The 26,733-nt window shown below is 43.7% G+C and overlaps 1 protein-coding gene across 2 annotated transcripts in view; it reads left to right on the plus strand.

Moving 5' to 3' along the window:
* Window positions 1-26,733, plus strand: part of trrap (transformation/transcription domain-associated protein) — a 336,919-nt gene that overhangs the window by 219,803 nt on the left and 90,383 nt on the right. For both annotated transcript variants that reach the window (XM_059979022.1, XM_059979023.1), the window contains 5 exons: window positions 2,781-2,918; window positions 5,739-5,851; window positions 6,367-6,502; window positions 20,160-20,351; window positions 22,182-22,377. In XM_059979022.1, coding sequence (XP_059835005.1) covers window positions 2,781-2,918; window positions 5,739-5,851; window positions 6,367-6,502; window positions 20,160-20,351; window positions 22,182-22,377 — 775 coding nt within the window. The remainder of the gene's footprint in view (window positions 1-2,780; window positions 2,919-5,738; window positions 5,852-6,366; window positions 6,503-20,159; window positions 20,352-22,181; window positions 22,378-26,733) is intronic.

Below are 26,733 nucleotides of genomic sequence, written 5' to 3' on the forward strand. Positions count from 1 at the left end.
CATTTGGAATTTTTTCCATCTTCCAGAACCATTTCAGAATCTAGTGATTCTTGAAAGATCATTACTGGTGCCTCCACAATCTCTTCAGCCACTTCTTTCAGAACCCTGGGGTGTACACCATCTGGTCCTGGTGACTTATCCACCTTCAGACCTTTTAGTTTCTCAAGAACCTCTCTCTAGTTATGGTAACATCACACGCTTAATGACCTTTGACACCTGGAACGTTCACCATCCTGCTAATGTCTTGCACAGTGAAGACTGAAGCATAGTACTTATTTAGTTTGTCCGCCAGTTCATTGTTCCCTATTACTACCTCTCCAACATCATTTTCCAGTAGTCCTATATCTACTCTCACCTCTCTTTTACACCTTATGTATCTGAAGAAACTTTTGGTATCCTCTTTAATATTATTAGCTAGCCTACTTTTGTATTCCATCTTTACCTTAATGACTTTAATTGCTTTCTGTTGCCTTTTAAAAGTTTCCCAATCCTCTAACTTCCCACTTATTTTTGTTCTATTATATGCCCTCTCTTTGGCGTATATGTTGGCTTTGATTTTCTCATTAGCCATTATTGTATCATCTTGCCTTTTGAATACGTCTTCCTCTTTGGGATGTATATATCCTGTGCCTTCTAATTTGCTTTCAGAAATTCCAGCCATTGCTGCTCTGCCATCATCCCTGCCAGTGTTCTTTTCCAATCAATTCTGGCCAATTCCTCTCTCATACCTTTGTAATTCCCTTTACTCCACTGTAATACTGATTCATCGGCATTTAGCTTCTCCTTCTCAAAATTTAGGCTGAATTCAATCATATTATGATTACTTGCCCCTAAGGGTTCTTTTACCTTAAGCTCTCTAATCAATTCTGGTTCATTGCACAACACCCAATCCAGAATAGCTGATCCCCTTGTGGGCTGAACCCCAAGCTGCTCTAAAAAGCATCTCATAGGCACTCTAGAAATTCCCTCTCCTGGAATCCAACACCAATCTGATTTTCCCAATCTACCTGCATATGGAAGTCCTCCATGACTATTGTAATGTTGCCCTTTTGACATGTGTTTTCTATCTCCTGTTGTAATTTGTAGACCACTTCCTCACTACTGTTTGGGGGTCTGTACTCAGCTTCCATCAGGATCTTTTTACCTTTGCAATTCCTTAGCACTATCCACAATGGTTCAACACCTTCCGATCCCGTATCACCACTTTCTAACGGTTTGATTTAATTTTTTTTTACCAACAGAGCAACACCACCCCCTCTGCCTTCCTGCCTGTCCTTTTGAATCAATGTGTATCCTTGGACATTAAAATCCCAGCTATAATCTTCTTTCAGCACATCCAAATATAACGCCTCCAGTCATGTATTCACCCTTTTCGATTTTGTCTGCCTTTTACGTTGCAACTCATTCTGTTGAATGCAATTTTGCCCTATCAATAGCCTTTCCTCAATACACATTGCCTCTGTTTGTAAACCAGCTGCCTCATCTTCAGCACTATTTCGTGCTACCCTTCCTACATTTCATGCTGTGGTCCTTCAGACCTTCACCAGGATTGGCCCGATGAATGTCTCGGCCTGAAATGTCAATGTTTAATCCTCTCCGTAGATGCTGCCTGGTGTGTTGAGTTCCTCCAGAATTTTGTGGGTGCTTCTGAAGATTTCCATCATTTGCAAAATCCCGTCATGATTTACTGGGTTGAAAAGCATTTATTCCTGAACCTTATTTTACCCAGTTGCTTGAACTCTTAAGCACTGTGGTATAGTAATTTGCAAGTGCATTTAGTTTTTAATAAATTGGAAAATTTGGTAAATGGGTTTATTATTGTCATATGTACTGATGTACAGTTGAAAATTTGTGTACAATTCTTACAGACCATTTGTCACATCAGTACATTGAGGTAGTACAAGGAAAAACAATGTCAGAATGCAGAGAAAAGTTTTACAGTTACAGAGAAAGTACAGGCAGATAGGTGCAAGGGCCATAACAAGGTAGATTGGGGGGGGAGGGGTCAAGAATCTGTCTTCTGTTTGTTTGTTTATTTATTTATTTGTTGAGATAAAGCGCGGAATAAGCCCTTCCCACTCTTCGAGCCATGCCACCCAGCAATCCCCCTGATTTAACCCAATTCTAATCACAGGGCAATTTACACTGATCAATTAACCTACCAACTGGTACATCTATGGACTGTGGGCAGAAACCGGAGCACCTGGAGAAAACTGACATGGTCACGGGAAGAATGTACAAGCTCCTTACAAGGAACTGTTCAGTAGTCTCACAACAGCAGGATACACACTCGCAAAACCCTCTGAGTGAAGGGATATTGATTTATTTTTGGCACATGTACAGTGAAAAACTCATCCTGCCTATTACACGGTGTATTGAGGTTAAACAATAACACAATAAAGTACAGCAGTTACAGAGAAAGTGCAGCGCAGGCAGGCAGCAAGATTACAACAAGGGAGATTGTTATGGCAATGAGTCCATCTCATTGTTCAAGGGTACATTCAGTAGTCTGACAATTGCAGGGGAGAAGCTGTCCTTGACCCTGGTGTTACGTGGTTTCAGGCTTTTGTATCTTCTGTTTGACGAGAATGGGGAGAAAGAGGAAATGTTCAGGGTGGATAGGGTCTTTGAGTGGCCCAGGAGAGTCAAATAAACAGTTGTGGTGAAACGTTGAATGTTCCTCCTTCCACAGATGTTGCTTGACTGTCTGATTTCTGGCATTTTCTGTTTGTATTTTGGATTTGCTGGTGTTCGAGTGATTGACTTTCATTCCTTTGCAGGAAATTTTGGATTCGCTGGCAGAGCTGTACTCTCTACTTCAGGAGGAGGACATGTGGGCTGGTCTCTGGCAAAAGCGGTGCAAGTTCCCCGAGACTGCTACAGCAATTGCCTACGAGCAGCATGGCTTCTTTGAGCAGGTACTTTTGTAGCACTCTTCCAAGAACCTTGGGATTCAGTCTGTCTCAAGTGGTTCAATTTGCCTGCTTGCCTTCATTTCACGGTGAATGCTTCCTAAACTGTAGTTAATGCATATTAATAACTCTTTCTATATCAATGATTCGGATTAGGGTTGCAGAGTTTTCACGGGAAATTTGTGGTCATAGCCAAAGCAAGGCAGACAAACAGTCAAGGATTCAGGCATGGTTTCTCTGGAGGGGATAAACAGACAACTTTCCAGTCTGTTCAGCCAACTTGTACATTCTGTCCACTGCAACAGCTGGGATATTCCAGTGGCCACCCATTCCCATTCTGATATGTCAACCATGGCCTCCTCTACTACCACGATGAGACCATACTCAGTTTGGAGGAGCAACACCTTATATTTTGTCTGGGTAACCTTCAATCAATGACATGAACATTCATTTCTCCCATGTCCCTCCTCTTGTTTTCCATTCCTCATTCTGTCTACCCTCTTAAGCCTCCTCTTCTCCTGCCTGCTCATCACACATCGACTGTTTATATTACCATCCATAGATGCTGCCTGACCTGCTGCGTTCCTCCAGCATTTTGTGCCTGTTGCTCTGGATTTCCAGTATCTGCAGAATCTCTTCTGCCTAGGCATCTCCCACCTCACTTTCCTAAGTGTTTCGGGAAGTAGGTGATACACACAAGGTGCAGGTTTCCTCAAATGGTTCCCTGATAGATTAGCTGAAGTGGGAGGTGACATTAGGATTCCCCCACCAATCACGTGTGTGGCGATTACTACCATACTTTAGCTGTTCAGAAAAAAAATAAAGGTTTACAGTATTTGTCACATGTACATTGAAACATACAGTGAAATGTGATGTTTGCGCCCACAACCAGCACAGTCCAACCATAGTGGTGAGGGCAGCCTTCAAGTGTCACTGTGCTTCTGGTGTCAACGAGGTATGGCCACAACTTACCAATCCTACCCTGTATGTCTGTGAAATGTGGGGGTCAACTGGAGCAGCTAGAAAAAACCAGCATGCATTCAAGGACAGAACACGCAAACTTCTTACAGGCGATAGCGGGAATTGAACCCTATTCGCTGGCGCTCTAAAGCTGTGCATGAGCTGCTGTGTTGCCGTGATGCCAAGACTGCAAGCAACCCAGATTTTGTAGACTTGCTGCCGATCTCTGGCTGACTTTCGGCAAACTCCTTCCTTAAAAAGGGAGAGCATTTGTAATGATCAAGACGTGGCCATCAAAGGAGGAATCAGGACACAGCAGGCTGCTGGAAGAGGGTACCTGAGCAGGGACAGCCCGTGGTTGTTCCTTCAGGCAGAGTTGGCACAGGGTGGACCTTTATTTCTGTTTTCATTTGCAGGCTAGAGGACAGAAAACAAACAAATGGAAAGCATACAGTAAAGATTTATCAGGATATCACCAGGACTCGGGGGACAAGCTCCAACTTGACTTTTGGTGTAGGAAACTGAGAGGTGACCTTACAGCAGAGTAGAGTTGTGGTGAGCTTTCTGTGACACCAAAGTGACTGGAGCAGGACTGGTTTGGAACTTGAAGAGTCAAGGGATTCCAGATTCAAGATTGAGTAATGTCATTCCTGGTAGATAATTGTAAAAGAGAGCAAAATAATTGTTACTCCGGATCTGATGCAGCACAAAAAAACACAATAAGATAAAGAACACAAAAATTTAATAAAACTATAGATATAAATAAATAAAATAGTTTATGTACATTGATTTTAATGTCTAAAAAGTGATGCTAGGCACAAAAGTGTCTGTTTATAAGGTGACTGACTCAACCATTTCAATTTGAACACAGTTGATGTAGACAGAAGCACGTACACTGCCCTCGTCCCCCTTTTTTAACATCAATGACCAGCTCTTTTGCTGTCTTTGAGGTAAAGGTTATTGTCATGACACCACAACACTATCACCATCCTGTTCTCCAATTCAATCATTATTTGAGATGCCATCCTCTATGCTGGTATCATCTGCAAACTTGTAGGTAGCTATGCAGAATTTTTCCCAGGGTTAAGCCTATTTCCCAATGATATAGGCTTAAGCTGAGAGGGGAAAGATTCAATAAGAATCTGAGGGATAACTTTTTCACCCCAAGTGTATGAACTGCTGGAGAAAGTGATTGAAGCAAGTACTTTAACAGCATTTAAAAGTCACTTGGATAGGACAGGTTTACATGGATATGTGCCACGGTCACGAAGCAGTTAGCACAGCTTAGAGTTCGGAGTTCAATTCCCACATCCTCTATACGAAAGTTTTTACGTGCTCCCATTTCCTCTTACTGTCCAAGACGTACTGGTTAGGAGGTAAATTGGCCATTATAAATTGTCCTGTGATTAGGCAATTGTTGCTGGGCCAGAAGGGCATGTTCCATACAGTATCTCTAAATAACTAAATAAAATGCAAGCAAATGGAACTAGCTTGTATGGGCATCTTTATTGGCGTAAAGAGCTGGGGCTGGAGGTTCTTCCTCCTTGCTGCATGACTTTGTAACTGACTGTAAGCTTGAGCTGGACTGTTGCCACAGAACAAGCTTTGTGACATTTGCTACTGCAGTGTAGGTTTGATAAACATGCAGAGAATGGAGGTGAAGGCTTGTTCTGAGTGGAGAATGTGATATTCGGTTTGAATAAAGCACAGGCACCCTTAGACTTTACGTACTCTTAGCCGTAAAATTCTCTGGATGTGAACTGTGCAAAAGAGCAGCCTATTAATACTGACAAGCAATTACATTTTTAATGTTGCTTTCTGATTGAGAATCTTGAGTAACCAAGGATGTTTTGTGCTCTTCAAAAGGCACAAGAGACCTATGAGAAGGCCATGGACAAAGCAAGAAAGGAGAATGAACGAAACAATGCCTCGCCTGCCATATTTCCAGAGTACCAGCTGTGGGAGGACCATTGGAATCGGTAGGTATTTTGGCCACTCCCTCTCCCTCCCGTCCCCCACCCCCAGGTCTTTAAACATCAGTGCTGGGCAATTTAAAGATGCTATTCTTACTGGAAGTATGCTCTCCTCCCATTGTTTTGCCTATTGCCAAGCCAATGCCCACCTCTCTTCCAATCACAGCCTTATCTGAGACCTTTTGTTAAACACAAAACAAAATGAGTTATCACCTGGATTGTTGTGTCCATGTGTAGATCACTAGCATTTACAGTGACTGCCAAAAGGTTTTAGCAGGGTTGTACTGGAATGAAAATCTTAGACCATAAGTCATAGGAGCAGAATTAGGCCATTTGGCCCATCGAAACTGTTCCACCATTCCATTATGACTGATTCATTTTTCCTCTCAACCCCTTTCTCCTGCCTTCTCTCAACCTTAACTACAGTGAATTGGAAGGTCTGGGATAATTGGTATTCGTTAAATCTGTGCATGAGAGTCAAAATGGTTGAAGTTGACATTATTCTCTTCCATCTTGAACAGCTGCTCAAAGGAACTGAACCAATGGGAGTCACTGACTGAGTATGGCCAGTCCAAAGGACATGTGAATCCATACCTAGTGCTGGAATGTGCTTGGAGAGTTTCTAACTGGGCAGCTATGAAAGAAGCGCTTGTGCAGGTAGGCAACTCTCTATCCTCGCCCTGCTCTCATTCTCCTCCTCCTTAAGCCCCTCACCTCTATTGGGACATTAACCTCTGACAGTGGCTCGCCAAAGTCCACTGTCCTGGGCCAGTCTAGCCCAAGTGTAATCCATCTTTGAAGATCCTTCCTCTCCCAGGAAGAAGGTCTCTGGAGTTTCTGCTGGTGTTTCTGTAGCTCTGGGTATCTACCGAAAGGGGTTGCTAGCCCCATGCCCAACCCTCCTCCACTCACAGCCACAGTGAAGTTTACAGATCATTTTTGGTTTAAAGTTCTTCATGATACAGAACATGGTAGCATAGCAGTTAGCAAAATGGTGTTACAGCACTAGTGACCCGGGTTCAGTCCTCACTGCTGTCAGCAAGAGTTTGTATGTTCTCCCTGTGACCACGTGGGTTTCCACCTGGTGCTGTAGCTTCCTCCCACAATCCAAAGATGCAGTAGGTTAATTGGTCACGTGGGTGAAATTGGGCAGCGTAGCTTCATAGAGCTGAAGGGTGTGTTATCATGCTATAGCTCTTTAAAAAAATCGAGAATCTCCCCGTAGAAGCTTTAATTAAGGTGCAGTGGAGATTTGCCAGGACACCGCCTAGATTAGAGAGCATAATCTTATGAGGATAGGTCGAGTGAGCTATGGCTTTTTTCTTTGGAGTGAAGGAAGATGAGAGGTGACTTGATAGAAGTGTATAAGATGTTAAGAGGGATAGTTAGAGCGAACAGCCACCCAAGTGAAAATGATTAAAATGAGGGTATATAATTTTAAAGTGATTGGATGAAAATATAACATGGAATGTCAGAGTAGGTTTTTTACACAAAGAGTGTTGGGTGTGTGGAACACACTGTCAGGGAAGGTGATAGAGGCAGATACATTTTGGGGCATTTAAAAGACTTGTAGTTAGGCATGTGGATGATAGAAAAATGGAGGGTTATTTAGATGGGAAGAGTTAGGTTAATCTTGGAGTAGGTTAAAAGGTTGACACAACAATGTTGGCTGAAGGGCCTATCCTGTGCTATACTCAGTTCTATGATACATACTTAAGTACTGTAGACTCCTTACCTCAGTGTTGCTTTTGGTGATTCCTGATCTCATGGCTAATCTCTGATTTCATTGGAGTTTGAGGAGATTTGGTTTGTCATGGGCATCGTGGTAGCATGGTGGCAGAGTAGCACTTTACAGCATCAGCTGTCAGAGGATGTGCCGCAGAAATATGGGATAGCCGCCTGATGTCTGAGATTTCTTTTGTTTTCTTTATTCACCCTACTATACAGCTGTGAGGGCCAGTAGTTGGTGGTCACCTTTTTGTCCTTGATATAGTATTGAGTGATAGTCCTACCCTGTGGAAGCCATGTGCAGTTCAGCGGCTCCCTTGTGATTCCAGCTTGACATTGGTATCAAATGATATCTTGCCTTGGGATTAAATGATGCATTTTGCCCTTCGGTAAGGACTTGCCTAGTGCTCATTGGTGCAATCACAAAATAGGCATGCCAGTGGCTGTACTTCATTAGGAGTTTGAGGACATTTAGTATGTCACGGGTGGCATGGTAGCGTGGTGATTAGCATGACATTTTACAGTGCAAATTTGAATATGCATTGGAGCCGTGCTTAGCCTCTTAGCCTCTTAGCCTCATCGGTGTAAAACGAGTGGAGCAGGGGCTAAGCACACAGCCTTGTGATGATGGAGATTGTGGAGGAGATGTCATTGCCAATTCAAACTGACTGGAGTCTGTGTGTGAGGAAATCGAGTGTCCAAATGCACAAGGAGGTTTTGAAACCAAGGTCCTGAAGCTTATCGATAACTAATGTGGAGAACATTTTAACTGGTTGCATCACCACCTAACATGGAGGCTGCTGCAATGGGTAGGATGAGAAAAAGCTGCAGAGGCTTCTAAACTCAGCCAGTTCCACTGTGTCCCACCTTCGAAGACATCTTCAAGAGCTGGTACTTCAAGAAAGCAGCATTCACCATTAAAGGCTCTCACCATCCAGGACATACTCACTTCCTATCACTGCCGTCAGGGAGGAGGTACACACTCCACCTTTTAGGAATGGCTTCTTCCCCTCTGCCGTCAGATTTCTGAGTGATCCATGAACTTCTCTTTTTGTACTGTCCATTTATCTATCTATCTATCTATCTATCTATCTATCTATCTATCTATCTATCTATCTATCTATCTATCTATCTATCTATCTATCTATCTATCTATCTATCTATCTATCTATCTATCTATCTATCTATCTATCTATCTATCTATCTATCTATCTATCTATCTATCTATCTATCTATCTATCTATCTATCTCTTATACGGTGATCTTTTATTTATTTGGGGATATAGGCCAGTCCAGCCCTTCACACGGTAGTGCAGCCACAGAACAACAAGTTTCATGACGCAAGTCAGTGATTTTGAGACAGGGTTGGTCTCCCTGTTCCCTCATTTCTAGTTGATTGTGTCCAGCATATTCTATTTGTAACTTTTGGGGATTCATCCATGGTTTAAACCTAGTTGCTTCCTGATACCAGTCAGTACTAAGAGGCCGTTTGCTAGTGTCAGCATACTTAAGACCATGAGATGCAGGAGCAGAAATAGGCCATTTGGCCCATCGAGTCTGCCTAACCACTAATTATCCCCCTCAACCCCATCTGTCTCTAACTTTTGACATTTTTACTAATCACAAACCTCTACTAATATTCCCAATGACTTGGCTTCCACAGCCACTGTGGCAATGAATTCCACAGATTCACCATCATCTGGCTAAAGAAATTCCTCCTCTCCGTTCTAAAGTGGCTTCCTTGTATTCTGAAGTTGAGCCGTCTGGTTCTAGACTCTGCCACTATAGGAATCATCCTTTCCACAATACACGTAGGTTCACTGGACATAAACAGTACATGACCATTGTGGGTGAGCATGCAATGTCGAATTCAGGTTTATTATCACTGACATGTTGTGAAATCTGTTGTCTTGTGGTGGCAGTGTAATGAAAGCCATTAAAACAATTACTGAGTTACAATATATAAATATAACAGATAGATAAATAGTCCGAATAGTGAGGCAGTAAATCACAAACATGAGGAGGCCTGCGGATGATAGAAATCCAAAGCAACTCACACAAAACACTGGAGGAACTCAGCAGGCCAGGCAGCATCAATGGAAAAGAGTACAGTCAACGTCATGGGCTGAGGCCCTTTATTGAACTGGAAAGGAAGGGGGAAAGAATAAAAAGGTGGGGGTAGGGAATGAGGCTAGCTGCAATATGATAGGTGAAGCCAGGTGGGTGGGAAAGGTCAAGGACTGGAGAAGAACAAATCTAATAGGAGAGCAGATTGACCAATAGGAGAAAGGGAAGGAGGAAGGGACATGGGGGGCAATGACAGGCAGCTGAGAAGAAGTGAAGGGTCAGAGTGGGGAATAGAGGAAAGGGGGGTGAGGGGGAATAGTTCACCAGAAGGAGAAATCAATATAAATACCATCAGGTAGGAGACTTCCTGGTATTGCTCCTCCACTCTGAGGGTGACTTCATCTTGGCACAAGAGGAGAGCATGTTCATGGACCGTTCAGATGTATGGTGGCTGAGCAGAAGAAGCTGTTCTTAAGATGTTGAATGTGGTTCTTCAGGTTCCTCTACCCCCTTGCTGACTTTGCTATGAGAAGAGGACTCATCCCACATGGCGAGTGTCCTTAATGATTGATGCAGGCTAACAGATGCTCGGTACTGGAGTGGATTTCTCTGCCGTTTCAGAGACCCTGCAGTATGGCACTGGGATTATACATATGGTGCACATCCAGATGAGTTTAAGAAACAGAATGGTGACTGTTTATGAATCTTGGAGGAGACATTCTTGCTCTCCTGACAGCCTTGGCTTAGTTGGGATTGGGTGGGTTGGTCTTCAACGCTTCCTTCCATCCTCTTGGCGGTGAAAATCACTGCCACCTTCTGAGCCGTTGAATAATTAACGCTGTGCTGCTGACGTGATTGTTTTTCCATGTATGCTACGAGGGAGAGTTGTGCTCCCTAATGTTCTGTTTTCTCATCTGAAAATTGGTTGTATTTATGTGAATGCCCTTGAATAATTGCGTGAACGTCTGTTCGTTACCAACTGGTTATCTGTAACACGATGCCGGTGTTGGAAAAACTGAGTACAGTTTCTGTAATGTTTTTGACCACTTTCCCAGGGTCAAACTGTCTATTACTAGGGACAGGCATTTAAGCTGAGAGGGGGCAAGTTCAACAGAGATGTGCAGGAGCAAGTATTCTTTACACAGACTGGTGGGTGCGTTGAATGTGGAGGCAGATGCATTGAGGAGATTAAGTGGTTCTCAGATAGGGATGTGAATGTGCAGAGAAAGGAAGGGATATGGACATTGTGTTGGCAGGAAGTATTAGTTTAGTTAGGTATTTAATTACTGGTTTACTTAATTTGGCACGACGTTGTGAGCTAAAGGCCATGTTTCTGTTATACATTCCACTTCAAAGCCCTAGTTCACTCAACCTTTCCTCATAAGGTGTTACTCACTCACTTTCTCATGATGTGCCGTGCCGTATGATGTGGGCGATCTTGGTCTCATGACATGATTATTTTTGGCAAAGTTTTCTACAGACCTGCTCCCATGGCTTCATGTGACCCTGATTGGGGTGGAGTGGGGGTGTCTAGGCAGGTGCTACACCTTGCCCAAGGGTGACCTGCAGGCTAACGGAGAGAAGGAGTACCTTACGCATCATTGGGTTAAGATGCATCTTCACCCGCCACCCAAAGATACTATTATGACTGTATCATCTCTTGTGGCCTCCAGGGAGAGTCTTGCAGCGAGTGTTTGAGTGAGTGAAACTGGTGGGAAATAAAACACAGTGTTGGGAATATTGGGGCAGCATTGCGTTATCGACCCTCTGTTTCTCCTCCACTTACTGCATGAGTCAGGTTTTTCCACTCAGCCCGTTTTTCAGCCTTTGTTAATGAGACAATAAACAGCAGCAGTACACAGTGTTACTCAATGACTACAGGCTGATGTAAATAAGTATTATTTTCTTTGTTTTCCATTTTCACGACTAAATTAAGAAGTTCAGAGGAAGGTTACGAAGCCGATTTGCACGAAAAGCTTGAAGCTGTAATGGTGTTTATTCTGTTTAGCTGGGATTGAATTAGCTTGTTTCTGTTTAATATTTCATTCGCCCTACTTTTACTGGAACTGATGAGAGCAGGCGTTTGTATGTTGCTAAAAGGACATTTCTGATCAAACTAAGGTGTGCTTTGTTACCTTTCTGGCACAAGCCTCCTTGTCTCCAGTTGTGTGCTCCTGAATCAGGATTTATTAGCACTGATGTTGTGAGGTTTGTTGTTTGCTGGCAGCTCTATAGCGTGAGATACACTCAGTGGCCACAATACTAGGTACCTCCTGTACCTAATAAAGTGGCCACTGGGAACATGTTCGTGGTCTTCTGCTGCTGTAGCCCATCCACTTCAAGGCTCGACATGTTGTGTGTTCAGAGATGCTCTCCTGTATGCCACTGTTGTAACGTGTGGTTATTTGAGTTTCTATCACCTTCCTGTCAGCTTGAACCAGTCTGGCCATTCTCCTCTGACCTCTCTCATTAACAAGGAGTTTTTGCCCACAAGATTGCCACTCACTAGAATTTTTTTTTGTTTTTCATACCATTCTCTGTAAACTCTAGGGAACATTGTGCATGAAAATTCCAGGAGACCAGCTGTTTCTGAGATACTCAAACCACCCTGTCTGGCACCAACAATCATTTCACAGTCAAAGCCACTTAGATCACATTCCTTACCTATTCTGTTGTTCAGTCTAAAAAAAATCAACTGAACCTCTTGACCGTGTCTTCATGCTTTTATGCATTGAGTCGCTGCCACATAATTTGCATTAACAAGTAGTTGTACAGGTGTACCTAATAAAGCAGCCAATGAGTGTAGGCTAAAGTTTAAAAAAGGACAGAAAGAGGAATAGCGAGTTAGTATTCATAGGTCCATGTGCCATTCAGAAATCTTATGACCGAGGGAATTAACCTGTTCCTAAAATGTTGAATGTGGGTCTTCAGGGTCCTGTACCTCCTCCCTGGTGGGAGTAATGAGAAGAGGGTGTGGCCAGGATGGTGAGGGTCTTTCATGATGGATTTTACGTTGAGGAATTACCTTTGGAAGATGTCCTTTGAAACTTGGGAGTGTTGTGCGCCTGATGGAGCTGGCGGAGTCTACGGCCCTCTGCAGCCTCGCGTGATTGGGGCCTCCACACCAGACAGTGATGCAGCCAGTCAGAATGCTCTCCTCCTTACATCTGTAGAACTTTGTTATGGGGGATTCATCATTTGGTTTCAGAGACATTTCACGTTGCCATTGTCTCTTTGATTGTGTTGGAAAGTCGTTCCTGTGCGGGCAGGATTCGGTAGCACACTGGTTAAGTTACTGGACTAGTATCGAGAAACCTGGACTCTTGACCTGGTGGTGTGAGTTCAAATCCCACTAGAGCAGCTCAGTATATGATTAAATGGATCTGGAGTTTTAAAAGAAGCACTGTTGTTATTAAAAATTCATCTTTCAGCCTTACGTATTGTGGAACTAGTACCCACTTGGGTTTGTGGGCATTAAACGCTGACCTTTCTAATTATATTTGCATATTGGGGAATGTTTTAAACAAAATATCTGCACTCCAAAGCTCCAAGTACACAAGGTCAGTCGTGTGAAGCCAGAATAACTATTGAGGTAGGTTGTTCAGTACCCTGTCTCTGCCTCTCCTCATTCTAAAGTACATTGGCAGAGAATCCTACCAGTACACCGTGAGCAGGAGGAATACTCCAGCCTCTGTGAACGGGGCAACCTGGCCTTGGCTTTCGTTTTAATGTCATAGAGAGATGCAGCTTGGAAGCAGGTCCCACAGCTGTACATACACATAGTGTAGAAGGTTGCCGTAGATTACAACGGGACATCTGACCAGTTGCAGAGCCTGGGTGCGAAGCGGCAGACGAAGTTCAACCTGGAAACGTGTGGAGTTATTCACTTAGGAAGGTCAAATCTGAAGGCAGAATATTGAGTTAATAGCAAGATTCTTAGCAGTGTGGAGGAACAGAAGGAGCTTGTGGGTCCATGTTCATAGATCCCTCAAAATGGCTTGCACTTAATAAGGTTGGCATTCATTATGTATTTTATTCATATTTATTTAAGAGATACATTGTGGAACAGGGCCTTCTGGTTCAGTGCCCAGTGCCCTGCCCATTTAACCCCAGCTTGGGCAGCAGGGTGGAGATGCATCTTTACCGGAGGAGGTGTATGTCATTCCTTCCCTCCACTAACCTGCAGGTCACTCTGGGGCAAGGTGTAGCACTTGTTTAGCCCCCCCCCCACCCCCAATTAGGGTCACGTGAAGCCATGGGACGCTTGTATGAGCAGCTGGTGGATATCACAAGTGACCACTGACGCCAGGCAAACAATCTCTGAAGAGTATTGATAGCGGCTGGGGTCACCTGCCTTATAAGGACGCTGCCCAGACGAAGGCAATGGCAAGCCAAGAACCATCAGTCATGAGACCATGAGCACCTACGTCATATGACGTGACACATGATGACCATGATAGTCACGGGACAATTTACAATGGCCAATTAACCTGCGAACCTCTGGGTGGAGATTTGTGAAGTTAGAGAGAACATGCAGACTCTACACAGACAGCATGTGAGGTCAGGATTGAACGCTGGTCTCTGCACTACCAGATGTGCCCTTGAACAGTGGGGTGGCATGGTACCATGTTATCCCCTTTGACTATGGTTTCCGTTGGGTGTTTGTGTGTCCTTCCACCCCAAAGACGTGCATTGTAAGTTATTTGTTACATACCTGGCGAAATAATCGCAGGGAGAGGGAGAGAGAGAAGATGGCCTCCATGACCAAGTGGTAGACCAGTCTCAATGGCCTCCTCCTGCTTCTTCCAAGAAAGAAATGGACCTCCCAAGAAATGGACCCTCAGACACTGCCGTGCTTCCTGCGCCAAAATAGCATGCCCACAGCTTACTACTCTTAACTAGGCATCTTTGGAATGTGGGAGGGAACCGGAGCGCCTGGAGGAAATGCACGGGCAGAACATGCAAAATCCTTACAGACAGTGGTAGGAATTGAACCATGATCAGTGATCGCTGGGGCTGTAAAGTAGTTGTACTAATCACTGTTACTGTGGCGCCCCTAGCTTGCACTACCTATTGCTGTTTTGGTAAGACAGTTGAACTCATTAGGAACTATCACAAACCAGTTAGTGAGGAGATCACTTGTGAAAAGCACAACACCGATACGTCTCAGTGAAAATTATTTTGCATTCAGGGTGTCTCATCTGTCTCTACATGTGGACTCATTTGTCATGACTTACTCTCTGCGTCTGGTGTGTGGAACCTTGAAGCATAATGCTCCAGGGGCAGCCTAAGCTCTCTTCCCTGGGTTCTAAATTTAGTCTGTCACAGATCTCTGCGCCCTTTCTGTGGTGTAATTTAAAATTTCTCATGTGACAATGCCTTAACCCAGTAGTGCCTGTTCTTTTTGTTTGAGAAGAATTAGTACATTCAGCCAGTCACCCAGAGAAGGAGGCAGTGAGAAGTATGTTCGATGTACATCTGCCCTTCTCATGTACCTTAGGGTCATAGAACACTACAGCACAGAAACAGGCCCTTTGGCCCATCTAGTCCATGCCAACCCATTAATCTGCCTAGTCCAATCAACCTGCACCCGGACAAAGCCTTCCATACCCTTCCATCCACGTATCTATGCAGATTTCTGTTAAATTTGATAATAAATGTACTTTGAATCTTTGAAATTGACCCTGTATCCACCACGTGAGCTGACAGCTCATTCCATACTCTTACCACCCTCTGAGTGAAGAAGTTCCCTTTAAACATTTAACCTTTTACCCTTAACCCGTGACCTCCAGTTCTAGTCTCCCACAACGTCAGTGGAAAAAACCTGCTTACATTTGTCCTATCTATACCCCTCATAATTTTGTATACATCTATCAAATCTGCCCCTCAAACTTTACACTCTAGGGTAAAAAGACCTTCTAGTACAGTTAGTTGTTTTGACCCTCTGTTCTTACCATTTCAGAAAATGAAATGTGACATATTTAGGAGTTGTTTCTGCTTGGCAGATAGTAAAGGAAAATCATAAAACAATGCAGCACAGCACAGGCCCTTCAGCCCACAGTGTTGTGTTGGCCTTTTAACCTACTCCAAGACCAATCTAACTCTGTTCTCCTTCGTGGCCCTCCATTTTTCATCAATGTGACTGTCTAAAAGTCTCTGAAGTATCTTCATCTGCCACCAGCACTGCAGCACGTTCCACGCACCCCCCACTCTCTGTTAAAAAAGAACTGCCACTGACATCCCTTTGTGCATTCCTACGGTCACCTTAAAATTATGCCCTTTCAAACTGGCCACTTCTGCACTAAGAAAAAGTCTCTGGCTGTCTACTCTACCAGTGCCTCTTGTCATCTTATACACCTCTTCCCAGTCACCTCTCATCCTCCTTTGCATAGTGTAGTATAGTGGTTAGAATATTGCTATTTCAGCAACAGTTGTAGGATTGGGGTTGAAATCTTGCTGCTGTCTGTGAGGAGTTTGTATGTTCACTCTGTGGATTTCTTCCCACATTTTAAAGATGTACGGGTCAGGGTTAGTAAGTTGTGGGCATGCTACGTTGGTGCTGAAAGTAATGAGACAATTACGGGCTGTGTCCAGTGCTTTCTTGGACTGTGTTGGTTGTTGTCGCAAATGGCATATTTCACTGTATGTTTCGGTACGTGTGACAAATAAGGCTGATCTTTATCATTTTTCAAAGAGGTTCACAGCAGAGTAATACAGAAGGAGAGGCAGAAATGAGAAAGCTAACCTCAGAAAGGTTAATGGGAAACTTTAGAGAGGGTCCAGAGGAGGTTTTCCTGGATGTTGTCTTGATTGGAGAGCGTGGGGGCTGTGCTCTTTGGAGTGAAGGATGAGGAAAGGTAATTTCATAGAGGTTACAAAATGACAAGGGGCATGGGTGGAATGGACAATCATAGACTCTTTCCCAGGGTGAGGAAACCTGATACGGAGGGACATAATTTCAAGGTGTTTGGAGGAAAATGTAGAGGCAATGTCTGAGGTAAGGTTTTTTTTACACAGAGAGTGATGGGTGTGAAGAACACACCGCCAGGGTGGTGGTAGAAGGAGCTACATTAGTGGCATTAAAGAGACTCTTAGACAGGCACATGGATGATAGGAAAATGGAGGCTTATGTAGGAAGGAAGGGTTAGACTGATCTTAGAGTAGGTTAAAACATTGTGGCTATGCTGTGCTGTTGTATGGTCCATGTTTTACAAATAATATTCTATGGAAAAACTAGAGAGAAATAATTCTGCCTCATCTCAGGGTGACCTCTGATTTTCAAAGAGCGGTTCCTTGTTCCTGTTTCTTCCACAAGGGAAACATCCTCTTCACATCTACTGAAACACGACATTCAGCATCTTCATTCCAGTTAGTCCTTGCAGTTTTTCTTTAGCATATGCATGTTCTTTTCCATTCTGAGTTTTGTTAATGAATCTGCTTGAGCCTGCCAGTTGGTTAGCGCATGAAATGTGCACAAAAAATTTTCATCCGAACTCTTCCATGCCCTAGTTTCACTTGATGATCCCTCCTCTCTGTTACCCATCCTCCCTGCCAGTGGGATCAGCTCCATCAAAACCCTTGCTGGTTTTGAGAAACCATCATGTGTTTGAGTAACTGGATGCTGTTGCTTTTGTGTGATAGGACTAATTTGCTCAACTAGAAACACAAGAGATTCTGCAGATACTGGAATCCAGTGTAATATATACACACATACACAAAATAAGGAGAAAAAAGATGAAATATGGAGGTAAAATAGCTATTGATATAAAAAATACAAAAGTTTTTTTTAGATATGTAAAGAGTAAAAGAGAGGCAAATGTGCATATGGGATCAATGGAAAATAACATGGAGAGGTAATAATGGAGGACAAAGAAAGGGTGGAGGAACTTTATATGTATTTTGTGTCAGTCTTCACTGTGGAAGACACTAGCACTATGCCAGAAATTATAGAGTGACGGGCAGAAATGAGTGTAGTTATTATCTCTAAGGAGAAGTTGCTTGGGAAACTGAAAGGTGTGAAGGTAGATAAGTCATCTGAACCAGATGAACTATACTCCAGCGTTCTGAAGGAGGTGGCTGAAAAGATTGTGGAGGCAGTAGTAATGATCTTTCAAGAATCACAAGATTCTAAATGGTCCTGGGGACAGCAAAATTGTAAATGTTACTCCACTCGTTAAAACAGGAGGAAGGCAGAAGAAAGGAAGAAATAGGCCAGTCAGCCTGACTTCAGTGGTTGGAAAGATGTTAGAGTACATTAATTGTAACACAAGGGAGTCTGCAGATGCTGAAAATCTTCAGCAATACACACAAAATGTTGAGGGTCAGACAGCGTCTATGGAGAGGAACAAACGGTCAATATTTTGGGCCAAGATCGGCAAGGAAGGAGGCAAATGCCAGAATGAGAAGGTGTGGAGAGGAGGGGGAGTACAAGCAGAGTGTGCATAAGTGAGGGGGTAGATAGGTGGGTGAGGAGAGTGGATGAAGCAGGAGATTGGGAGAGAATAGTTGGAAAAGGTAAAGGGCTGAAGAAGGAGGAATCTGAAAGGCGAAGATGGAGGAGTAACATCTGTGCATTTGAGATTTTCCTTGACAATTTTGAGCTGCAGTTTAAAGAGGAAATTTATCATTGAGTAATGTAAAATGAGCAGACTATGTCATTCAGATATTCAGTGAATTAGTACATTGTACATTTTCACAGGCCATTTGTTTCATCAAGACTGTGCAGACCATTGACCACCTATTCATTTTAATTCTACACTCTTATCCCACCTCCTCATAATCTCTCCACGCGATTTTCCCCCTCAACTGCCTGTGAGGAGCAATTCTCCACATGATTCTTGCCTCTCACCTGCATACTGGGGGCAACTCTCCATACAATTCTCTCCTCGCCTACACACTGGGGGCAACTTACAGCTGCCAGTTAAACTACTAATGGCGTCTTTGGGATGTGAGAGGAAGCTGGAAAGCCAGGGGGGCGGTGGTAAGGAGATCATGCGGTTGAGGGGGAAGTTGCAAACTCCACACAGACAGCACAGGAGGTGGTGATTGAACGCAGGTCGCTGAAACTCTGAGGTGGCGATTCTACCCACTGCACCTCTGTAGCACTCTGGAAACTTTCCTCTTGCCCAAGTAAGATTAAACTTACGCTGGATGGTATGTCAGGAAGTACCCTAGTGGCCATTTTATTGGGTACCTCCTGTGATGTGGCATTGAGTGTATGTTCCTAGCCCAGGGGTTGGCAACCTTTACCACTGAAAGAGCCATATGGACCCATTTCCCACAGAAAAGAAAACACTGGGAGCCACAAAACCCGTTTGACATTTAAAATGAAATAACACTGCATACGATGTTTTTTTTTTGCCTTTATGCTATGTATAAACAAACTATAATGTGTTGCATTTATGAAATTGATGAACCCTGCAGAGAAAACGAAATTACATTTCTGCATGCAACAAAAACATTTTGAACTCCGAAAAAAAGACGTTGGGTTGAAGGTTACTCCATAGTTAGCCTACCTTGGATCAAAAAATTAAAAGAAATCACACACTGGCAGGTGTCAGGCATTGGCAGTGGTGACGTATATTAATAGCGATAAAAAACACGTTGTAGCGGTGTGCTACACGCAGCGCTAAAATAATGACACGGAGTCGGTAAACTGCAGTCAATGTTATCTTTATTCGAACTAAACAGCCTTGCTTTAAAGCCTCCCTCAACCCCCCCCCCCCCCCCCGTGGGCGCGGATGCTCCAAAAGACACGTACTCACAAACCCCCGTAGGCTATCTCCCTTAGCCGGAACGCTGGCTAATTGTGAGCTGGTTCAGATGTGTCAGGAAATGGTGGCGCCACAATGTTTTATTTAGATTGTACAAGATCACCATAATCTTCAAATTTCAAATTACATTTCAAAAACTAACAAACTAACATAAAATACATTTTAATTAAATACTCAACATTTATTTTCCAAAGCCATGGGGAGCCGCAGCACAGAGATGAAAGAGTCGCATGCGGCTCCAGAGCCGCGGATTGCTGACCCCTGTCCTAGCCTATCCACTTCAAGGTTCAAAGTGTTTTGCATTCAGAGATGCTTTTTCTGCACAACACTGTCATAACGTGTGATTATTTAAGTTACTAACACCTTCTTGTCAGTTCGAACCATTCTCCTCTGACCACCACTCTCATCAACAAGGCACTTTTGCCCACAGCACTGCCACTCCTTGGGATTTTTTTTGTATTCACAGTCAAAGGCACCTGGATCATATTTCTTCCCCATTCTGATGCTTGGTCTGAACAACAACAGAACCTCTTGACCATGTCTGCATGTTTGTACGCATTGAGTTGCTGCCACATGATTAGATATTTGCATTAACAAGCAGATGTAACCAATGAAGTGATACTGAATGTGCGCTTTATAATTTCACCACTACTGCTTCCCTCTGCCCCTCAGTATTACTGTATTTGCTGCTAAGGGGGAGAATTTGCCCCAGTGGATTCTGACTGTTCCATTTAATTCCCATTTAGGTGGAGCTGAGTTGCCCCAAGGAGATGGCCTGGAAAGTTAACATGTACCGAGGCTACCTGGCAATCTGCCACCCTGAAGAACAGCAGCTCAACTTCATCGAGCGTCTGATGGAGATGGCCAGTAGCCTTGCCATCCGGGAGTGGCGGAGACTCCCTCACATTGTGTCACATGTGCACACGCCATTGCTCCAGGTGAGAACTCCCTACAGTCAGCCGTGCAAGGTGTGGGAGTGTGTCAGTGAGGGAGAGAGAGAGAGGAACTGCCTACAACCAACTGTGCGAGTGGTGTGAAGATGTGTCAGAGAGAGCGAGAGAGAAAAATGGCCTACAGCCATTTGTGTGTGCAAATGCATGCATTTGTGTCAGTGAGAGAGGGGGAGAGAGAAGGAGAAAAGTGGGTGGGGGGGAGAGAGAGAGAGAGAGAGAGAAACTCCCTACTGCTAGTTGTGAGTGTGTAGGCGGTGTAGTGGGGCAGACAGTGAAAACTATTCCATTCTAAAATTTTTTCTTACCTGCCTATCACCTCCCCCTGGGTCCTCTCCTACATCCCTTTACCCATGGTCCACTCTCCATTTCTAACAGATTCCTTCCTCTTCAGCCCTTTATTTTTCCCAGCCACCTAGCTTCACCTATCACCTTCCAGCTATCCTTCTTCCCCCTCCCAACCCTACCTTTTGATTCTGGCATCTTCCCCCTTCCTTTCCAGTCCTGAAACACCAACTGTTCATTCATTTCCTGAGGTGTTGCCTGATCTGCTGAGTTCCTCCAGCGTTTTGTGTGTGTTCCATTCTAAAATGCTGTTTAACCTTCTCAGATAAACCAAATATTACCAACATATCACTGTGGGATTTGAACATGTCAATGTGCTTATCTGATTATTTTCATTTTTCTTTATTCCATCTCCCTCACCACTTCCTGGTATATTTATCACTGCCCTACCGTATCTTCTTCTTAGGAATTCTTTTTTTCTCTTTGTGTTGAGTGGGTGATTTGCAAGGCAATGGAACGGAATTGTGGATACATAATAAATCAGAACAAAGAAACGGGCCATTTAGTTCCCATTTGGTAAAATCGTAGTTGTTCTGTGACCAAACACTAAGTTTCTCCAACCTTCAATCTCAGATTTATCATTAACAGTTGACCCAGCATCAATTGATGCTTTAAGGGGGAGTTTCAAGCTTCCTCTATCTTCGTTATGTGGACGTGTTATTCCTAATTAGTCTTAGAAGGTCCTAATTTTTAGACTGTGACCCTGAATAGCAGAATCTTTCAATCGGTTTATTATCTTCTCTCAGAAGCCTGGTGTCATGTAGTACTTCCTTCGAGCCTTACTGAGGTGACCTTCAGTTGCTGAATGGTAAAATATCACCCTAGGCCCCTTGTGCTCCTGTATTCTAGTTTTAAAGAGCAGTGTTCCTCTGACCTTAATTATTTTCTATTACGGTACGTGACAATGTAATGATTGTTGCACATGGACCTCCTTACTGTCTACCTATGCTGCACTTCCCTGTAACCGTAACAGTTTATTCAAGTTGAAGTTTATTGTCATCTTACTGTGCATATATACAACCAAACGAAACAACATTCCTTTGGACCATGGTGACCCCACAATATCACATGCAGCACGTTAAGCAAAATGATACCACAGATAACTTAATAAAATATAATTCAACATGCATGTAAACAGTAAACAGTTCACTGTCCTAGTGACGAGACCTCAGTGGTAGTAAAGTGCTATTGAAAAGCTGGAGGGCATAGGATTAAAGACACTGAGTTGGGAAGGGCGTAGTCCAGGTTTGGAGCCCCTGGTTTAGAGGGACGGGAAATGGAACCATCTTGGTTGGTACTGACTAGCCATGCTGAAGGGCCACTTTTCATGATGAGCTTGTTTGTGATTAAGATTACCAGTTAGCATTTGTAATGTGCGCTGTTGTTATTACCATGGATTCCCCTTCACCACCTGTGGGTTGATGCATTGCTTTGTTACCATCCAAGATTAATGGAATTTTGCTCGCCTTGCAGGCAGCTCAGCAAATCATCGAACTGCAGGAGGCAGCGCAAATAAATGCTGGTTTACAGCCCGCTAATTTGGGGAGGAACACTAGCTTGCACGACATGAAGACAGTGGTGAAGACTTGGAGAAATCGCCTGCCCATCGTGTCTGACGACCTTTCTCACTGGAGCAGCATCTTCATGTGGAGGCAGCATCACTATCAAGGTATTCCTCCTGATACGGAATGGCACAGTAGTGTAGCAGTCAATGAAACACTTTACAGTGCCAATGACCCAAGTTCAATTCCTGCTGCTGCCTGTAAGGAGTTTATATGTTCCTCCTGTGACTGCGTGGGTTTCCGGAGTGAAGGTGGTGCTCAGGTTTCTTCCCACGTTCCAAAGATGTATGGGTAAGTACTTTAATTGGTCAATTGGGTGGCGCCACCCAATTTTGAGCTGAAAGAGCATGTCACCATGCTATATCTCTTAATAAAAATAAAGAAGTATTTTGGATCTTCTGAGGTAATTTGATTGAAGATTTATAGATAGTAAAGGGAGCAACAGAGCAGAACCGCTTCTGCTGGTTAGGAGGCTTGGAATGTGTGGGCAGGGCCTTGTAGAAATTAAAATCCCATACTTTTAAGTCTTATACGCAGTAATGATTGAAATCCGGATCTTCTTCATAAATAAAGCTTAATACTTGATCGCAAGTTACCTGTGGGTCGAGAGTTTGATAGATTTTTGTTAAAGGCGCTGAAGGAAATGGGGATCAGACAGTTGGGCCTCATTGTCAGGGCCACATGACTTCCTCCTGATGCAACAAGCTGACAAATTGAATGGGATTAATGCAGTGGGGCCTCATGCATAGTAAAAGTAGAAAATGCTGGAAATATTCAGCAGCCGGGAAGCAGAGATGGTTAGAAATATAAACTTGTTTTTACTCTCCAAAGCTGTTGCCTGGCCTCCGGAGTATTTCCACAGTATTTCAGCTCTTCAGTATCTGCAGTATTTTGCTTTTGGGTCCTCAGTTATTTCTGTGTTTGCTGCACAGATGTGCATGTGCATGTGTGTGTGTGCAGAAAAGATTCAGATTTATGTATCACATGTACATTGAAACATACAGTGAAATGTGTTGTTTGCGTTAACAACCAACACAACCTTAGGAGCAGTGAGGGGCAGCCTGCAACTGGCACCACACGTTCCAGCGTCAACATTGCACGCCTACAGTGTTCAGCAGAACAACACAAGCAACAACAACAATAACACATCAAAACAAGCTTCTTTCCCATCCTCCCACCCAGCCACACACACTGACAGGTCTCCATTCCCAGGACAAGCCTGCACTGCAGTGAAGTGTGAGAATTTCAGTAACACAGGTGGTTTTCTATGCTCTGTTTCTCTGTCCTGTGGTATGGTCACTAACAATGTGAAAAGTAAACAGGATGGTTGCATGAACACTATTTGGTATTCACTCGTGTTAGTTCAGAGAGTGAAGTAGGCAAAATGTTTCAAGTAATTTATAAACACAAGAGATCAAACAGATGTTAGAAATCTTGAGCACAACAGTGGACAGCCAGCATCTTTTCCTAGTGGCGAAGACAAGGGGGATAATTTAAAAATGATTGGAGGGATGTGTAAGAGGGGTGTAAAAAAGTTTTTACACAGTTACATGGAACTTGCTGCCAGAGGGTGGTGGTCAAGGCAGATACATTGGGAACATTTAAGAGACTCTTAGACACATGGATGAAAGAAAAAAGGATGGCTATGTGATTGGTAAGGGTTAGGTTAATCTATGAGTAGGTTAAAAGATCGGCACAACATCTTGGGCCAAAGGACCTGTACTGTGATGTTAGGTTCTGCATTCCAATATGCTGGAGAAACTCAGCAGGTCTATCAGCATCTATGGAGGGAAATAAACAGTCGACATTTCAGACCGAGTCCCTTCATCAGGATGATGTTTTGGGTGGGGAATCTTTATCAGGGCGCATTACAGACTTAGGTAATTAATGAGTTTGGAGGTGGGGCAGAGAGAAACAAGGTTCCTCTATAAAAACACACACAAAATGCTAGTGGAACGCAGCAGGCCAGGCAGCATCTATAGGGAGAAGCGCTGTCGATGTTTTGGGCCGAGACCCTTCGTCAGGACTGACTGAAAGGAAAGATAGTAAGAGATTTGAAAGTAGGAGGGGGAGGGGGAAATGCAAAATGATAGGAGAAGACCGGAGGGGGTGGGGTGAAGCTGAGAGTCAGACAGGTGATTGGCAAAAGGGATACAGAGCTGGAGAAAAGAAAGGATCATGGGACAGGAGGCCTAGGGAGAAAGAAAGGGGGAGGGGAGCACCAGAGGGAGATGGAGAACAGGCAGTGATGGGCAGAGAGAGAAAAAAAAGAGGAGGGAGGGGAAAAACAAAAAAAAACTAAATATATCAGGGATGAGGTAAGAAGGGGAGGAGGGGCATTAATGGAAGCTAGAGAAGTCAATGTTCATGCCATCAGGTTGGAGGCTACCCAGCCGGTATATAAGGTGTTGTTCCTCCATCCTGACTGTGGCTTCATCTTGACAGTAGAGGAGGCCATGGATAGACATATCAGAATGGAAATGGGACGTGGAATTAAATCTTTCCTTACTATCTTTCCTTTCAGTTAGTCCTGACGAAGGGTCTCGGCCTGAAATGTCGACAGTCCTTCTCCTTATAGATGCTGCCTGGCCTGCTGCGTTCCACCAGCATTTTGTATGTGTTGCTTGAATTTCCAGCATCTGCAGATTTCCTCGTGTTTGTCCTCTGCAACAAACACAGAATTCTGGAAGCCCTTTATCAAAGTTCCTCAGGGAAGGTTCAGAGTACTGGGTTGGGGGGAAGATTGGAGGGAGCCAGTGGTAACAATGATTAGGTTATAGAGAATTAAACAGAGAGTGGGAACCATGGCGTTTCACTGAGCTGGCATGTCTCAGTGGGTTGAAAGTCCTCAACATCAAGAGAAAATAATTAAGTCAAAGTTTGAAGTAAATTTATTATCCAAGTATATATCGCCATATATAACCCAGAGATTCAATTATTGCGGGTATACTCAATAAATCCAGTAAACATAATAGAATCTATGAAAGACCATATCAACCATTGTGCGAAAGACAACAAACTGTGCAAATACAAAGTGAAAGAAAAAAAGGGAATAAATAAATAAACAATAAATATTGAGGTGCCTCGTCCTTGAAAGTGAGTCAATAGAGCCTTAGTGCTGAGGGGGAATGGCTGGAACATCTCCTCCCTGCAAGGTGGGGTGGCAATGTGAAAAGTTCTCTTGACCCTATCGTAGAGTGGGCCGGGCTGGGAAAATGACTGAAATTGTCAAAAGTGAGTGATTATAGTTTTCATTTGAGTAAAACAATAACAGGTTTCGTAACACCGATGAGTCACGATCTAATTGGTGAGATGAGATGTGGGAGTTGAAAGGTTGGCTCCTCCTGTTCCTTGGTGTGGCTACATAACCCCTGGTCGTTGAATCTATCCACTAATTAAAAATGAGCTCATTCATCTTCTGACGAGGCTTTCCTTCTCGCAAACCCTTTACGTTGTCTGGGAGTGGCAGGTGGCTTTAACCTGCCCAGGAGCTGATGTGCAAAAACAAAGATCTGACTATTGAAGTAAGATGGGAGGAAGCACCTGATGTACCAGCGGAGTCTAGTGGCCTGTTCCTGCGTTATTCTGAGTTCAAGGCAAAATTATTTCCTGGCAGATTGTCTGTTTGTGAATGATTCAACTCAGTGTGTTCACAGTGTTCATCCACTCCCTTCCTGTTCATTCAGTTACCAGTACCACATAAATCAAAAGGCTTTGCTGTAATTCATACATAATTTCAAAAATAAAAGTACGGTTGCAGCCTCATAATGCAAGTTGTTATTCCACTTAATTATGTGTCGGTTAGGGTCGACCATGGATGTTGTGTCCTGGCTGTCTGGGTACACAAGCCAGGGCAGTTCAATATGGAGAGCAAGCTGTTGCCCATGTAGCAGGCTCCCCCTCTCAGTGCATCTGATAAGGCTAAAGGAACAGCAGAGACCGATACCGTTTGGCACCAGCAGCGTCGCAGGAGTTGCCAGTCAGCGTTGAACTCAATGTAGAACTACCTTAGAGACTCAACTCTGGATTCCCTCTGGGTTTACTCCCGAAGCCCTCACCATGAGTGGGTGCAGCTGCAAAGCAGCAGAGGTTTGAGATCAGATTTTCTCTTCTAGATGAGCTGCCAACCACGGTTGAAGAGCCCCAACTGCCTGAAGCGACTGATTTTAAGGTGCCAGTAACCCACCTTTGCCCTTTCTCCTGTGAGTAGAAACAGTTCCGATAGGGCATAGTAGCTAGTTCACATGTGAAGGCCAGGAGCTGAACTTGGTAACCATGTCGTTGGGAGCATTTAATAGGTAGTGGGATCTTATCTCCATTACCAACACTGGCTATAACAACCTTAAGGAACCTTAAGAATCTAGCTTAATTAACAAAAGATTACCTCTAATGATAACTAATGTCAGAGTTAGGTTCATTAATTTGTTGTTTTACTGCAACAGTATGGTACAAAGACAAAAAAT

Source organism: Hypanus sabinus, chromosome 9 (assembly GCF_030144855.1).
Source record: "Hypanus sabinus isolate sHypSab1 chromosome 9, sHypSab1.hap1, whole genome shotgun sequence".
Lineage (NCBI taxonomy): Eukaryota > Metazoa > Chordata > Chondrichthyes > Myliobatiformes > Dasyatidae > Hypanus > Hypanus sabinus.